The sequence below is a fragment of the Megascapheus bottae genome, chromosome 34 (genome assembly GCF_031878675.1).
Source record: "Megascapheus bottae isolate mThoBot1 chromosome 34, mThoBot2.hap1, whole genome shotgun sequence".
NCBI lineage: Eukaryota > Metazoa > Chordata > Mammalia > Rodentia > Geomyidae > Megascapheus > Megascapheus bottae.
In genome coordinates this window covers 2,970,957-2,988,866 of record NC_143542.1, presented here as the reverse complement: position 1 = coordinate 2,988,866, position 17,910 = coordinate 2,970,957, and the positions used below count along the sequence as shown (strand labels likewise).

The following is a 17,910-nucleotide window of genomic DNA, read 5'->3' as shown; positions in this document are numbered from 1 at the left end:
TCCTTGGACTTTATCTCTTGAACCACAGCACCACATCCACCTCCCCCCCCTTCTACGTATGTGGTACTGAGGAGTCAAACCCGAGTCTTCATGCAAGGTAGGCAAGCACTCTATCACTTAGCCAAACTCCTATGCACCTGTTTTAAATTTTATTGACTTAACTGAACACATAACCTCAAATCATGCACAGAACCTTAAAAAAAAAAATCACTTAACTCCATGTGTACAACTATTCAAAATGGCTCACAGTTGTGAACCTGGTACCAGCTGGTTTACAACTGTCATCCTAACTACTCAGAAGGGGCAAGATCTGAAGATTATAGTTCAAAGCCAGCCAGGGCAGGAAAGTCAGAAATGGAGCTGTGGTTTAAGTGGTAGAGGGCTAGCCTTGAGATTTTGCTCAGGGACAGTGTCCAGGCCCTAAGTTCAAACTTTAGATCAGCACACATACACATTTACACACACACACACACACACACACACGCGCGCGCGCGCTACATTCTAAGCCCCTTTGGAAGAAACAGCAATTGCATAAACAAGTACAACAGCATTATCAGCAAAACCAGGAGTAGTAAACTTTTCCAAGTATTATCTAACATCATCCCTTCCAGAATAATCTTTGGTTTGCAGAAGCCTTATCACAGAGTTACAGAAAAGAATGACTTGTATGTTTACAGCTGGAACTCTTCCTAGTAACATCAATATGCTCCACACCACTGAGCCTTAACACCTGATGTGTGAAAGAAATCTGGGTTTCACAAATTAGCTGCCATACCACTTGCTTCTGTAAAACCTCACCTGGATTACCACCATGGTTTTTGTTTCTCACTGTGGTCAAGTTTTGCAGGTGAAAAGGGACAAACTTTTCATCTGTAAATCGATTGCAACATAATATTTATTCTACCCTTCTGATAAATGTATAGAATACCTTGGAGCAGAAAAACTTTTAAATATATATATATAATTGTGTGTGTGTAGGGAGAGGCTTTAGGAACTGAACCCAAAGCCTCATATGGATAGCTACAACCCCAACTTAAATGTACACATTATTGGCAGTACAACTGGAAAAGAAAAAGGGGGGGGGAAGGACAGGTGGAAGACCTGACACTTAGGACCTGATCACTGTCCCTGAGCTCTTTTACTCAAGGCCAATGCTCTACCACTTTGAACCACAGCACCATTTCCAGTTTCCTAGTGGTTAACTGCAAGATACGAGTTTCATGGACTTTCCTGCTCCAGCTGGCTTCGAACCATGATCCTCAGATCTCAACCTGCTGAGTATTACAGGATCACAGGTGTGAGCCAACAGTGCCTGCTACAATTGAACTTGTTTTTTTTTTTAAATCGGCAATACAAGCCAAGTAGTTATGACTGACACCTGCAATCCTAGGTACTTTCAGAAGCTAAGAATAGGTTAGCAAGACCTGATCTCAAAAACAAGCAAAAATAATTAAAAAAAAAAAGCTGAAGGTGTGGTTCAAGTTGGTAGAGCACACAAAGCCCGGTGCAAACACACACACACACACAATACACGCCGATGCGAGTAATACCAACTACGGACTCTCACTGCACTTCAGTATTGTCCACTGACTTGGTTAAGAGTCACTGCTTTCCAACCCCTGTCACTTGGGGCTCGATGACCTGGTTGTTGCCACATCTGCTAACCCAAAGCTTGGGAGACAAGAGACGATGGCAGACTGGGCATCAGGTCCCCGCCGCTCAGCTTCTGTACGTCATTGCTTCGCCCGTCAAACAAGCAGAAGACGGGAGGCGTTTCCCGTTGATCAGCTCGCTCGAGCGTGCACAGTCCGCACGCTCCGGTCAAAGACCCTGCTCGGCGAGTGACAAACGCCCAGGTCCTGGGTGGTGGTGTGGGGCGGAGGGGGGGGGGGGCGGACAGAGGCCTCGGCGAGGAAACCCGGGAGCGGAGACACCGCCAGCCCGGCCCTCCCCGATTCAGGCCCAGGCCCTCGGTGGACCTCGGGGCCGCCGGTCCCGCGAGGAAATGCGGGGACGCGGGGATGCGGGGGGGGGGGGGGGGACCGGGGCGCGACGCACAGCGCTGACGTATCTCACCGTCATACTTGGGGTCCGAGCCTTCCACCGGGAAGTCAATGGCGGGTGGCCCGGCCACAGCTCCCACTGCATCGTTCTCCGCTCCATCATCCCCAGCGTCCGGGTCGCTACCCAGCATCGCCGGCCCGCCTCGCGCAGGCCCGGGAGCCCAACCCGCAGGCTCCTTCAGCAGCGGCCTGCGCGGAGCGGCGCTGAAATCGCTGCCCGATACGGAAGTGATCGGCTGGTCGAGCGGAAGTCCTGCCCCCGCCGAGCGCGTATTACCGTAGGAGGCGGGACATAAGTAAGCCACGCCCCCCTTCGCTTCTGGGAGGAAAGAGGTGGATTTGGATGGGAGCTTGTGGCTGGTTAAAGCAGATGAAGCTTAGCTGTGGGTCTCCTGCGGTTGGACACAGGCTTGGTCCTCCACCTCCCATCCTCCCACCAAGATTTAGGTGTCAGTGTAAAAACCCAGTGTTCCTTTTAAAGACGGATTAGAAATATATACCTTTAGCAAATACAATTTTTTTTTCTGGTCATTTGTTTACAAAATAAAATGAAAAGCATCCACAATACCTGGGAAGAACCAGCCAGATTCCAGGGTGAATCCAAACTAAGAAACTTTACTAATCACAAAGCACTTCTAAAATGTTTTCATACCTGAGGGATTGTTTTCCATGTGAATTCCACCCCTCACTCCCACCAGCCAAGACTATGCAAGATCATCTGTGATCTGAAGCGCTCAGCTTCCAAAGTTCGCCCGTTTTCTTCTTTCGAGGTGTCCCTATGACCACTTATTAACACTCTGCTGTCAAAATAAACCATCTGGGTAACATAGCTAGGACAAAAACCTTTATGACTTGGTGGGGGGTGTCTCTTATCTATGCAACGTGCAAAACTTTATTGATAATCTATGTTCCATGTAGAGCCATACTAGATGCTTTAAGTTCAATTCAGATAGTTAAGGCTATTCTTTTTCTTTCTTTTTCCTTGTCTATCTTTTTAATGCTAGTCCTGGGGCTTGAACTCAAGGCCTGAGCATTATCCATGAGCTTCTTTTTGCTCAAGGCTAACACTCTACCACTTGAGCAGCGGCATCATTTTCAGCCTTTTCTGTTCACGTGGTACGGAGGAATCAAACCCAGGGCTTTGTACATGCTGGGCAAGCATTATACTGCTAAGCCACATTCTAAGCCAAGTATACAGCCAAAGATGTTTCATATTGTCTTGTTATTCTGGAAGAACATAGCCTTTTTGGAAAGTTATTTAAACTGGTAGAAATCAGGACTGGAGTGATAGTGCAAGGTCCTAGGTTCAAACCTTAGTACCATCATGTGCACACCCACACAAAAACTGCAATGGTTTAAACATACTTCATTCTCTATGCAACTTATCTGGATGTAGAATCCCCAGTAAGAGGTATTAAGCCACTCATGCGATTGATAAATGGGTATTAACAGCTTAGAAAGCTTTATAACTTGTAGAGACTAATTTGGCCAGATGAGTCTCATTCTATCTCTCACCATACAATACCCTGCACCACCTCAGGATTCTGCTATCAGAAAATCCATGGACAAATGCACTCCTTCTAGAAATATGAATCAAAATAAACATCTTTATATACCACACCCAGCCTGTGGAACCGTGTTATCAGCAACAGAAAACAGACTAAGGAAGCAGATGTAGTTCATCACTGGTTGGTCATTTTTCATGTATAAACACTAATGTTCAGGTTCTAGGGATAGATCACAGGGCCTCCTGCACACTAGGCAAGCATTTTACCACTTAAAGACACACCCCTAAACCTTTCATTTTATTTTCTTTCACTTATAGGGTCTTGCTAATTTTGGCGAGGTTGAACTCAAACTTACAACCTTCCTAACACTATCTTTCAGAATCCATCAAGAAACCAAACTACAAATCACGGTGTAGGCAAGAAAGAAGTAAAAACTAAAGATATTGTGAATCCACGAAGATTCCAGGAAGAAAAGTCTTACAGAACAGCAAATAGGCAAGATTGGAGAGGATATACCCCGTCACTTGGCGGGATCATCACACAAGTGACACCTTTAAAGAAACCTACTCAGCAGATAGGGTTGTAACTCAGTGTGAAACATTTGTAAAGCATAAATTGGCCTTGGGTTTGTTCTGGGTTCAGATTCTAGCAAGGCAAGAACAAAGAGGAAGGAGGGATGAAACAAGCTATGAAAAAAGGTAAACTTACAGGAGAGGAGACAGTAAGGCAAGTCTTATGGCATGCATGTTTTCCCTCTGCACTTAGAATAAAATGCAGACCCTTTAGCTCTTTTCAAAAGTATCCCCCGTGCCTTCTTTGCCAGTGTTGACTTGTTCCTAAGTAATCTACAGGATCATCCTGGTGAATAGAAAAGACTCGTATGTGAGACTAGTCTGAGGTGCTTTTGGTATCACAGCTTCTAGAGAGAAACAGGCACAGAGAAATCCACGCTGTGACCTACCTTCTCCATTTCCCGTGTACAATAGTTGTTTTTTTTTTCTATTAGGTGAAATAGATAAACTAAACAATGTATCTGTGTATGTTCATGATGAATTGTCCCCTCTCTCCCCTAAGTCCTCCCAAACCAAGCTCCCTAATGTGAGGCTTTCCCATCAAAATCCATATGAAATCCAGAATCAGCTCTCTGGAGTTGGAGGTTGGCTTAGTGGCAGAGTGTGTATCTAGCAGGAATGCGGCCCAAATTCAATCCCCAGTATTCACTAAAAACAAGCAAACAAACAAATCAACTGTCAATGCAGGGAGAGGTGATACCAAAAGAAACTTTAATCCTTATTAGCTATGGTTATTACCTGATTGTGTGAATATCTTAACTATGGGTAGCCAGTAATTGTTAAATATTTTAATAGCATAAAATTATGTAACAAAAGATGTAGAAATTTCTTACCTATAAAACAGGGACTTGGGGTAGGGAGCATGGCCTAGTGGTAGAGTGCTTGCCTAGCATGCACAAAGCCCTGGGTTCGATTCCTCCGTACCACATACACAGAAAAAACAGGAAGTGATGCTGTGTTTTCATAGTAGAGCGCTAGCCTCAAGCACAGAGAGGCTCAAGGACAGTGCCCAGGCCTCAAGTTCAAGCCCCAAGACTGGCAAAACAAAACAAAACAAAAAACAGGGACTTAAGAGATACTGACTCCAGGGACTAAGTCAATAAATAAGGTACTAATATGCTTAGGTTTGTAACGGTGCCTCTTCTGTGGTATTCCTAGACAATTAATACACCTTGTGTATGTGTAGCACCAGGACCTGATCTAGTTCAGACAGTGCCTCTAGGTACTTCATTTGGGGTTGGCTCAAGTGGTAGATCACCTGAGTTTAAACCCCTGTATTACAAGAAAGTAAAAAAAAAAAAAAAAAAGCTGAGCTAGAAATATCACAGACACCTGACCATCAGGGACTAGAGAAAAATGTGAGGTTTTATTTTTGTTTTTTTTTTTTGCCAGTCCTGGGGACTGAACTCAGGGCTTGAGCACTATCTTTGGGCTTTCCTCAAGGCTAGCCCTCTACCACTTGAGCCACAGCACCGATTCTGGCTTTTTCTATGTATGTGGTACCAAGGAATCAAACCTGGGTCTTGTGGATGACACACAAGCACTCTACCACTAGGCTGAACTCCCAGCCCCATGTTTTTGTTTTTTAATGGTAGTATATTGTTACCCAGAAATAATCAACACATGTTAAACTAGGTCTCAAGCATCCTCTTGACCAGGTAGGGAATGGTCTGAGCCAATAACAAGTGAGGTCATCTTCTGATTTGGCTGGTTACCAAGCAACAGTTGTGGTCTCATCAGTTTTAGAATCGAAGTGTGTAGTTTCTGGCCAACGCTGTGACAGTCTCAGACACAAAGATCCTTGTTAGGTGAGCAATCTGTTTGTTTACTTCTCCAAAACTGAGTAACTTATAAATCCTCAAACTGAATGAGATCTTGATGTTGCTTAGGTCAATGACATATTTAGAATGACTGTTTTCCTGATTTCTAACAGTCAGAATGAATTAGATTTGGATTTGGTTTCAATCCTTGGACTTTACCAGTTTAAGGACCAAACATCAGTGGAGTGTATAAAAAGGATCTTAAGGGTTTTTGATCATCTGAAATTTTTATATAGGATCATGAAACTGTCAGGTGAAAGATTACGACAAACCTTACATAATCTTATTAAAAGTAGAAAGTCTTTTTAAAATAGTAAACATTTTATCAAGTATGTTACAAAGTATTTCAACTGAAAATATCAGAAGCTGAATTTGAAAAAGCCCTTCTTCATATTACTGAGTGTCCTCCAGTTTTCATTATGAGAATAGCCCTATAACAGTTTAGGGTAACTTTTAAGTTTTTTTGTTTTTAAGCCAATCCTGTGGCTTGAACTCAGAGCCTGAGCACTGTCTTTGGGCTTTTCTCAAGGCTAGAGCTCTACCACTTAAGCCACAGCAACACTTCCAGCTTTTACTATGTATCTGGTACCAAGGAATCGAACCTGGGTCTTCGTGCATGCTATAGGCAAGCACTCTACCACTAGGCCAAACTCGCAGCTTTTTTTTTTTCCTTGTGCTGATCCTGGGGCTTTAACTCAGGACCTGGGTGCTGTCCCTGAGTTTTCTTGGTCAAAGGTAGCACTGTACCACTGAGCCACAACTCCACTTCCAGCTTATCTGGCAGTTGAGAATAAAGAGTCTCAAGGACTTTTCTGGCTTTGACTGGCTTCAAACTTTGAACCTGAGACCTCAGCCTTCTGAGTAGCTAGGATTACAAACGTGAGTCACTGATGCCTGGCTCAAATACCATTTTTTAACAATGAGTGTTCAAATAATTGTGAAAGCCACGTTTTCAAATTAATTTTTATTAAAGCACACATACATACATTTTGACTGCTACCTCCGAAAAAAAAAAAAAACTTTGAATAAAGATCAAATTCCATTTTACCCTTTCCCTATCCAGGCCATTATTTCCAACTTTTCTGAATTTGCATACATTTCCCGACTTACCTACTCACTTAAATCTGTACCACGGTACGAAGCAGTCATTTCAAGGGATTTGTTTTGGTGTCAGGGGAATAATACTACATGCTTTTCTGCAGCTTGAATCTTCTTTCCCCACTCCACTCCAAAAGATAGCTTGGAGAACATTTTATGTCGGTGTAACAGATTCCCACCACCGGATATTCCACGCTACATGCCACTTCCCCAGTGGTATGGGAATGGGAGTGTCTCAGATATTGCAGCACCCATCTCTAAAAATGACGTTATAATAAGGTTTTACCCAAAAACGTTTGCATTATCATCTTATTTCTCCTTTTTTTTCCTTGACCTAAGCCACCTGAGTCCCACGGGCTTGGTGTGACATGAAGTAGACCCGTCTTTTTCCGCTGTCACCCCGTCGTTTCCTTGGTTCCGATCCCCTCTACCTCGGCTCCTCGAGACTTGGTGCTGGCTGACGTGCACTAGTTATGGTCTTTTCGGATCCGGGGTGCCTCTCCCTCGGACACCCGTCGCTCTCCCGTCACCCTGGTTTGTGTCGACGAAGAGGTGAGGCCGGACACACATCCTGCAAACACCCTACCGCCCCCCGCCCCCCATCACCGGACTCGCTCCTTCCCACCGCACCTCCATCTTTCACCATCCTGGAGAGGGTGGGAGGAAGAAGGGGCGGAGTAGGCCACATCTGAGAAAGGAAAGGCGACGCCGGACGAGACCGCAGCTACAGTCCCCCAACAGCGTCGCTCGTCGATTAAGGGCCTTTCCTCTTCCACCGACTCACCCCTGGCCGCCATGAACATCGCTAACCCCGCGTGGCCAGTACGCACGCACGCTGACTGCCGACCATCCTTCCTCCGCCGCCCAATCCGGAAGTAGCGGCTTCGGTCGACCGGAAGTCCCGCCTTTCGATCCCGCACGCACGCGCGCGGGCCGCCGTCACGGTGGTAGTGTTACGTCCATGCGTAGACTCCGCCCTTCCACTTCCGGGAGAGGAAACCTAGGCGGGTCTGGGCCTGAGCACGCGCGTTCTAAGTGGGTTTTGTTTTTTATTTTTCCCGGGTTCCCGTCGGGGTGTGAGAGACGGCCAAGGGGGCCTCGGTGCCCGTGTCGCCCGGGTGGACCTGGGCGTCTCCTCCCCGACGTTCCTGAAGGTGTTCATCGAGAAAGCCACCATTGTCAGTCACCGGCTGAGGGTGGGCCGGGCGTGTGTCCCTGAGCATCCCACACCCCTGGACAGTGTCTGGGCCACCAGGCAGCCGCCTGGGGTCCTTTTGCTCTGTCAGATAGAAATCACCACTGGGTGAGAAGGTGCTAGGGTCGGCCATGCTTGGAACCTGGAGGGTGGAGGTGGTGGGGGCTGGGTGGACAGGTTAGGTAAAAAGGGATCTAGGAACGTGATAGCACCTGTAGACTGGTGTGTATGTGAGTCCTGTGTCCGTCCTGGGAGTCAGCCACCGGTGCCCAGCCCATATATATATATATTATAATATATATATTAATATATAAATAAAAGTATACATATCATTTTTTATTTTTGCCAATCATGGGGCTTGAACTCAGGGCCTGGGCACTGTCCTTGGGCACTTTTTGCTCTAAGTTAGCACTCTGCCACTTGAGCCACAGCTCTGTTTCCCCGCTTTTTCTGTGTATGTGGTACCATGGAATCAAACCCAGGGCTTCGTGCGTGCTAGCCAAGCACTCTACCACTAGGCCACACTCCCAGCCCCTAATATATGTTTTTATATACATGATTCTTGTAGGTGTGTGTAAACTTGCATATACTTATGCTAAAGATATAAGGATCTATATAATTCTTTATGAGTGTGTATGTGTGTCCTATGTTTCCACGTGTGTGGACAAAAAAGAGAAAGAAATAGGGAAGTAGAAAGGGAATAGGAAAGAAAATATGAACTATCTGACCCAATGCACACCTTCAGTAACTTAATTCTTGCTACTGTTTTCTCTTGCTAACACTAATATTCTCAGCTTTGTCCCTGGAGTGGACATGGAGGGACGCACATCACTATTACCAGAGAAACTCTGAACCTAGAGTACGGTCTCTCCTGAGGTTTTCCTCCTTTGTTCACTTACCCTGGGATATTTTCCTAGGTGAGTTAACTACTAGGCAACCCCTTTAATCTGCATTCCACATTGTCTCCCCCACCCTCTTTACACCTGGGTCTTTGCAGCTCACCTTTCTCAGGTCTCCTTAACAGTCAGTCCCCTCCTCATCCATATTATATTTATTTGAGGTGTAAGCACTGCTTCATGAGAAAAACCCTGAAGTTAAATGTGTGAATGAATGATTTCATTACTCAGATGAGCACTTTACATTTTTGTAAGTTTAGAACCACCTGTTGATTTTTTTTTTCTTTCTCTCTGTCTTTTTCTATCTCTCTTTGGTGCCAGTACTGGGGCTTAAACTCTAGGCCTAACTCTCACTCAGCTTTTTGTGGTTGGTGGTGGTTGTGACTGTAGGGCATGAACTCAGGGTCTGGGCACTGTCCCCAAGCTCTTTTGCTCAGGTGTAGTGCTTTACCATTTTAAGCCACAGCTCCACTTCCAGGTGTTTTTGTTTTTTGCCAGTCCTGGGGCTTGAATTCAGGGCTTGGGTACTGTCCTTGAGCTTTCTTTTGCTCAAGGCTAGCACTCTACCACTTGAGCTATAGCACCACTCCTAGCTTTTTCTGTTTATGTGGTACTGAAGAATTGAATTCAGGGCTTCATACATGCTAGGCCACATTCCTAGCCCCATTTCCAGTTTTTGAGTGGCTAAGTGGAGATAAGAATCTCACAAGGACTTTTCTGCATGGGCTGGCTTTGAATCTTGATCCTCAGCTCTCAGCCTCCTAAATAGCTATGATCACAGGCATGAGCTTGTCACTCAGCATTTTTGTTCAAGTCCGATGCTCTATCCCAAGTTCTGGATCTCTTTGCTTACTAAATGGAGATAAGGATCTCTGATTTGTTTGTCCAGGTTGGCTTCAAGCCCCAATTCTCAGATCTTAGCTTCCTGCGTAGCTAGTATAGGTGTGAACTACAGGCATCTGGACTGTAACCATATGCTAAATAAAAATATTATTTTGGCAGTACTAGGGTTTTAGCCTCAAGGTCTATAATTTTGCTTGGCTGGTACTCTACTGCTGAGTCATGTCTCCAGCCATACTTTTTGCCAATTTTTCTTTTTTCCTGTCCTTCCTTCCTTCCTTTCTATTTTTGCCAGTCTTGGGGCTTAAACTCTAGGCCTAACTCTCACTCAGCTTTTTGTTGTTGATGGTGGTGGTTGTGACTGTAGGGCATGAACTCAGGGTCTGGACACTGTCCCTGAGCTTTTGCTCAAAGATAGCACTTCACCACTTGAGCCAGAGCACCACTTTGGCTTTTTCTGTTTACTTGGTACTGAGGAATCAAACCCAGGACTTCATGTATGTGTGGCAAACACTCTACCACTAAACCACATTCCCCACCCTGTTGGTTTTGTTTTTCAGATAGAATCTAGTGAACTACGTTACCTGGTCTGGCTTCCAATTGCAATGCTCTAGTCTCCGTATCCTCATAGTTATAGACATGAGCCACTAACAACTGACATAGCTTTTGCTTCTTATTGTACATTGTATGTAATATTATGCAGCTTGCTTTTTTGAAGTGTGTCTTTTTCAATCACTGCATACTATTCATATGTAATATGTAACCCCCTTTTTTTTTTTTTTTTTTTTGCCAGTCCTGGGGCTTGAGCTGAAGGCCTGAGCACTGTCCTTGGGCTTTTTCCTCAAGGCTAAGGCTCTACCACTTGAGCCACAGTACCACTTCTGGCTTTTTCTATGTATGTGGTACTGAAGAATCAAACCCTGGGCTTTGTTCATGCTAGACAAGCACTCTACACTAGGCCATGCTCCCAGCCCAATACATAACTTTTATGGGAGAGTTAAGGTCTAGGTAAATTCCTCTTCAGATTCACATGTAATAATAATCCTCAGGTCCCCTTTGTGATCACATCACATTCTCTCTTGCCAATGACTGTTCTTCATCTAGTTATGGAGTAGATCTTTTCTGTGTGTGTACTAGTACTGAGGAATCAATTCAGGATCTCATGCTTTCCCATAGTTTTTTCACTCATGCCTGGCACTCTACCACTGAAGCTGTACCTCTATATTTGGCTTTTTTGTTTTTGTTTTTGGCAGTCGTGGAGCTTAAATTCCGGGCCTGGGCACTGTCCCTGAGCTTTTCTGCTCGAAGCTAGTTCTCTACCACCTTGAGCCACAGTGCTACTTCCAGTTTTCTGACAGTTAGAGATAAGAATCTCATGGACTTTCCTGAATCACTATCCTCAGACCTCAGCCTCCCGAATAGCTGGAATTACAGATGTGAGCCCCTAGTGCTTGGTATACTTCTGGCTTTTTCCTGGTTGATTGGGATTAAGGGTTTCATGGAAGCCAGGCACTGGTAGCTCATGAAAATCTTACCTCCAATAAACTACCAAGAAAAAGCCAGAAATGGAGTTGTTGTTCAAGTGGTAGAGAGCTAGCCTTGAGCAAAAGATGCTTAGGGATAGCGCCTAATTCCTTCGTTCAAGCCCCAGGATTGGAAAATAAATGAGAGAGAAGGGGGGAGAGGGGGGAAGGGGAAGAGAGAGACAGAGAGAGAGAGAGAGAGAGAGAGAGAGAGAGAGAGAGAGAGAGAGAGAGAGAGAGAGAGTGTGTGTCTGTGTGTTCCATGGATTTTTTTTTTTTTGCCAGTCCTGGGCTTGAGCTCAGGGCCTGAGCACTGTCCTTGGACTTTCTCAAGGCTAGAGCTCTACCACTTGAGCCTCAGCACCACTTCTGGCTTTTTTCTATGTATGTGGTACCAAGGAATCGAACCCGGGTCTTCATGCATGCTAGGCAAGCACTTTAACCACTAGGCCAAACTCCCGGCCCTCCATGGATTTTTTTTCTGCCTAGCTTTGGGAAAAACCCTCAAACCTCAATCCTCAGATCTCAGCCACTCAAGTAACTAGGATTAGAGTCATGAGCCACCAATACCTAGGTTGTTTTAGGGTCTTTTTTTGCCACTGTCCTTTCATTTAAAATGAAAATCTAATTATACTTTGCTTACAGTTTCATTAAATGTGGTTAATGAGCACTTATTTATAATACATATAGATTTAACCATTAGGAAAAGGACCTGATGGGCTGGGAGTTGGGCCTAATGGTAGAGTACTTGCCTAGCATGCACGAAGACCTGGGTTTGATTCCTTGGTACCACATACATAGAAAAAAGCTAGGTTCAAGTGGTAGAGCTCTAGCTTTGAGTTTCCTCAGGATAGCACTCAAGCCCTGAGTTCAAGCCCCAGGACTGGCATAAAAAAGAAAAAAAGAAAAGGGACCTGATATGGAATAGAATAGAATAATATATATATATATGTATATATAGCATTTTTCTTTTTGTTGGTTGTGGGGCTTGAACTCAGGGCCTGGGCACTGTCCCTGGGCAATTTTGCTGAAGGCTAGCATTCTACCTCTTTGAGCCACAGTGACACTTATGGTTTTCTGGTGTAGACAAGAGTCTACATGGACCTGCCTGCCTGGGGGCTGGCTTTGAACCATAATCATAAGATCTCAGCCTCCTGAGTAGCTAAGATTATAGGCCTGAGCTACCGCTACCTGGCTTATAACATATTTGTTAATGCCCACCCCTCTCTTTTGTTCCTAGGAGGTTGATTTGTGCTGCCAGTACTGATGCATATCTTTAGGTCACAGTACCTCTGACCCCGGTGGCTGTGCCTCTTCATTGGTCTTTCCCCATGACAGTCTTCTTAAACAGGAAGATTTCTTCTCACTGTGTAATTTTCTGTCTTCAGCTCTTTCAGGTGAGTCTGACACATGACTTCCTTTCTTTCCTTTAATCTCCTTTTCTGTCAAGGTTCTGTCCTTGAAACCAGCATTGTCTAAAGGATATAGATGTTGGGGACAGAATGGTAAAGATCTTGCTTCACGCTCCCCTATAACTCCATCTTCTCCTATATAAACATGCTGGAAATCTGGCAGTACAGGGGCTGTTATTCTCTCCTTCTTCATTTTCTCTGAATACTGCACGCTTTATTTTTATTTTTTTTTAGCTATACTGGGGATTGAACTCAAAGCTGGGAAAACCCTCTAGAATTTAAGCCACACACTAATCCTCCTTTTCCATCTTAATGTTTTTCATGTAGAATCTCTACCTTTGCCTAGGCTAGCCTTTGTCCTTGATTCTCCTACCTCTGCCTTCCTAGTAGTTGAGATTACGGATGTGGCCCACCATACCTGGCGCTCTGTGACGGGCATATACTCTAATGTACAGTGGATACTTTGGTAGAAAAGTGATGGATGAATAAACTGCCTGGAGGGAAAGCTAGCCCATATTCACAGTCACACTTATAACTTAATGTGTTTATTGCTTAGGGAGCATTTGAAACATTTATACTAATTTCCAGAATCTTCCTGGGATTCATTATGTTACACTCATAACTTAATTAAAGGGTATTATATATTTATCCTACTAAGTAATTTATTATGTTGTTGAAAAAATCTCTTTGGAATCCATTTATTCACAGTTAAAATCTAATTTGGGGACAGATGATGCCTATTCAGTGAGGAACTATAAATCCTACTTCAGCAAATCTCCCTTGGTCATTTTCCATTTTTTTCTCTGGAACACAAGACCTCACACATGCTTGGCAAACTCTCCACTGATAAGCTATACCCACAGCCTTTCCCATGTTCTGTTTATTTCGGTCTTACACATGATTTTGGTTTTTTTGCTTATTGCTTGTTATTTTATTTCAGGTGGTGAGGTTTACTGTTTACAATGTTTCTCTCTCTCTCTCTCTCTCTCTCTCTCTCTCTCTCTCTCTCTCTCTCTCTCTCCCTCTCTCCTCTGTCCTTCTCTCCCTCTCTCTCCTCCCCTCTATTCCTCTCTCCCTCCTTCCCTCTCTCCCTCTCCTTTGGTCCTTCCTTCTTTACTTTTTGTGTTGTCCCTGGGGCTTGAACTTAGGATCTGGGAACTGTCCCTGAGGTTTGTTTTTTTTTTTGCTTAAGTCTAGTGTTCTACTACTTGAGCCATGGCTACACTTCTGGCTTTTTGGTGCTGCTAATCGGAGATAAAAAGTCTCACAGGTTTCTCTGCCTGGGCTGGTTTCCAGCTTTTACTTGGTGCCAATACCGGAACTTGAACTCAGGGCCTTGAATTCTTATTTCGCTATTTTGCTCAAGGCTGGAATCCTACCACTTGAGTCACATCTCCACTTCTGGCTTTTTGCCGGTTAATTCAAGATAAGAATCTGTTGGGTTTATTTGTCTCAACTGGCTCTGCCAAGTAGATTCTGAGATCTCAGCCACATGAGTGTGTAGGCTTATATGTGTGAGCCACCAGTGCCTGACTCAAAATGTACATTTTTTTTTACTTGAAAGGAACACAAACACACACATGCATATAAATAAAAACAAACAATTAACATAAAATTTCCCAGAGGAAATAGAAACATCGGACTTAACAAAGACCCTTTGTTTCATTCTTCCTTTTTTTCTTTTTCTTTTCTTTCTTTCTTTTTATTTTTTTGGCGGTGTTGGGGATCCAACGTATGGCTTTGTACATATCAGGCCAGTACTATGACATTGAGCTACATTCCTAGTCCCTAGATAAAATATTAACTCTGTCTTAAATATCTTAGTTATATATGCTCCAAAAACTAGCAAAAGCCATCCTAGCTAATTAAAATACCGTGACCTAAGGATCATGTTTGAAGTCAGTCCATGCAGGAAATGAGTCTTTATCTCCGATTAACTGCTCAAAATGCTATAAGTGGAGCTGTGGCTCAAGTGGTAGAGCACTAGCCTTGAGCAGAAAAGTTCAGGGACAGCACCCAGGCCCTGAGTTCAAGTCCCAGGACTGGCCTGGAATGTTGAATTTTTAATGCTCAAAAGGGTTAGGCATGTAGCTCGGTGGTAGCACACCCATAAGCCTATATGAGACCCTAGGTTCATTCCCCAACACCTGTATTCCCTCTCCCCAAAATGAAGACATCCTTACATGCACAAAACTGAGGAATTTGTTACCAATACATATTTTCTACTAGAAGTACTACACAAATTCCTTTAGGTAAAAATAGTGGTAGAGGGTTTGCCTAGCATGCACAAACCTCTGGTTAGATTCCTCGGTACCACATACATGGAAAAAACCGAAAGTGGTGCTGTGGCTCAAGTGGTAGAACTCTAGCCTTGAGAAAGCCCAAGAACAGTGGGCAGGCCCTGAGTTCAATACCCAGGACTGGCAAAATAGAAAGGAAGAAAGAGAGAGGGGGAGAGAGAGAGAGGGGGAGAGAGAGAGAGAGAGAGAGAGAGAGAGAGAGAGAGAGAGAGAGAGAGAGAGAGAGAGAGAGAGAGAAGGAAAGAAGGAAAGGAAGAAAGATAGTAGCTGAGGCCATATAGCAATAAAATAAAATAAAAAAGGACATACAATGAATGCAGATATAATACGTTCTAACTATGGTAACTAAGATGAGGGATGGGAATGTGTAAAATCTGTCACATACTATCTAGGCTACATTGGAATGCATTCAAGCTAGATTGCTATAATTTAAGATGTTAATTTTAACATTTCCCTAACCACTTGCGTTGGTCAAGAAAATAAAAAATATAGAAAAATGGGAGGCTGGGAAGTACAATAGGAGAAATACAAAACCAGAAGGAGCCTAGGTGACAGAGACCTACCCTGGTGTGAATGATGGTGATGATGATGATGATGATAAAGGAGTCAAAATCATACACTACAATCAATTAAATACAAAACATGGCAGGAATGAAGGAAATAAGGAACAAAACAGACAAAAGGTGTGCAGAAAGCACATAGAATAATGGATGTATTTGTATCTCTTCTGTGTAACTACTTTATAAATGTAAATGGAACCAGGCACCTTTGACTTACACTTGTACCCTAGCTACTCAGAAGGGTGAGATCCAAGGATCTCTGCTCAAAGCCAGCCTGGGCAGGAGAGTCTGTGAGACTCCTATTTCCAATTAATTACCAAAAAGCTGGAAGTGGAGCTGTGGCTCAAGAGGTGGAGCATTAGCCTTGAACACAAAAATTCAGGGACAGTGCCCAGGTCCTGAATTCAAATTGCAGAACTGGCACACAAAAAAATGTAAGTGGGTTTAAGCTGGGCACGGTGGCTCACAACTGTAATCCTTGCTACTCAGGAGGCTGAGATCTGAAGATCTCGGTTCAAAGCCAGCTTGGGCACTAAAGTCTGTGAAACTCCAATTCACCACCAGAGAACCAGAAGTGGTGCTGTGGTTCAAGGGGGTAGGGTGGTATCCTTGAGTTGAAGAGCTCAGGGACAGTGCCCAGGCCCAGAGTTCAAGCCCTATGAACAACAAAATTTTAAAAAAAGGAAAAAAAATGTGTATTTATTTCTCTAATTAGAAGATAGGTTCCATTCCAAACCCTCCCTCGGTCCTCCAGCCCCATCTCTATTCAACCAAACAGAGATATTGCCTATTAGAAAGGGAAAAATAGGAGACTGTGGTCTTCAGAATGTCAAATGTATCTTACCGTAAAATCTTTTACACACACACACACACACACACACACACACACAAATGGGAAAGGGTGGTAAATGTTTACTGGGATCAAATTGACTTTGATAAACCAGCTTTTCATTTCATGGCAATTCAGAGGAAAAAATGGAAGAACTCAGTGGATAAAGAAAAACAGAGCTGGCAATGACAAATTCTTTTCTTTATAAACAGCAATCTCTGGTGACTGAGTCTCCACGCGATCTGCAGGGATAAGTCTTAATTGATGGTGTCAGCTGAGCACTCTTAACAGTGCAAGAAAGGTACTTCTCTCCCCTCCTCCCCTCCCCATTCTTCCCTCCCTCTCCCCTAGTCTCCCTTTTTCCTCTTCTTTTGTTGTTAAAATATGGTAGATACTTCTTTTGACCACGATTAGAGGCTAACTTACTTTACTTGTCTACATTCTTTGTTTATTGTGATTACGAGTAAAATCTACAAGAGATTGGTGTTTGCTCTACTCCCTTCTGATGGGTTGTACAAGTTCACAGATGGAAGTCAGTGGTAGGAAGCTAAGCTGGGTGTTGTTTGCAGCAGTTCATCGCCATACTCCTCACTCCACTAGTTTTACAAGGGCCACACAGATTAGTTACATGAGCACACCCTGGAAACGCCCAACCCTGCATCCTCTACAACTTTTGAGGGTGGCATTATTTTCTGCCCTTTGCCCCAAGAGTTTAGTCTTTTTGCCAGAGAGAGCTGCTCCGAGGCTTCCATTTGACTTTTGCAACTTTAATAGTTCTTACTGTATGAGCCATGGAACAGATGTGAGGGTGTGCGTATCGCACTTGGGAGCTAGGGGAAATGATCGGGGTCATGTACTTCTGACATGCTGGCAGTAAAGGAGCTGCAAAGATCCTCAAAGGTCCCTCCACCTGTCGGTTTTCATGGACTCTGCACCTGTGAAGTATCCAAGCATTCCCCTTTTCTTCAGAGTAAATGAAATGTCTCTGGGGAGGGATGTGGAGAATCACTGCTGTGTATACTTGCCTTTATTGGACGGGATTTTGGGATTCGAGAACTGGCTCAGATAAAGGAAACTGGGCAAATGATTGTTGTTCCACTTGGACCACAATCTCCATCCTCTCTTGGTACCCATTACCTTAAGCCAACCTACCTAGGAGTGAGCGGGGCATGATATGGAATTTGTGCTTAAGACACATTTAAGGAGTGTTTTGGAGAGAAGGTAACGAGAGAGGGCAGGGGAAGAAGTTAAGCAAGAATAGACTCTGGGTGGGAAATTATCCTTTCAGATAAGA

General features: G+C 44.1%; 2 protein-coding genes across 4 annotated transcripts in view; one reads left to right on the top strand and one right to left on the bottom strand.

Annotated features, from left to right (window-relative positions):
* Positions 1 to 2,294, bottom strand: part of Eif2ak1 (eukaryotic translation initiation factor 2 alpha kinase 1) — a 32,204-nt gene extending 29,910 nt beyond the window's left edge. For 2 of the 3 annotated variants that reach the window (XM_090324247.1, XM_090324249.1), the window contains exon 1: positions 2,077 to 2,294. In XM_090324247.1, coding sequence (XP_090180373.1) covers positions 2,077 to 2,194 — 118 coding nt within the window. In that variant the 5' untranslated portion in view covers positions 2,195 to 2,294. The remainder of the gene's footprint in view (positions 1 to 2,076) is intronic. The other variant, XM_090324250.1, reaches the window with a different exon arrangement.
* A 5,625-nt stretch (positions 2,295 to 7,919) lies between these two features.
* Usp42 (ubiquitin specific peptidase 42) overlaps positions 7,920 to 17,910 on the top strand; it is a 54,907-nt gene continuing 44,916 nt past the window's right edge. Inside the window, exons 1-3 of the mRNA XM_090324309.1 lie at positions 7,920 to 8,096; positions 12,756 to 12,912; positions 16,829 to 16,917. The gene's annotated coding sequence lies outside the window, so the exon portion shown is untranslated. The remainder of the gene's footprint in view (positions 8,097 to 12,755; positions 12,913 to 16,828; positions 16,918 to 17,910) is intronic.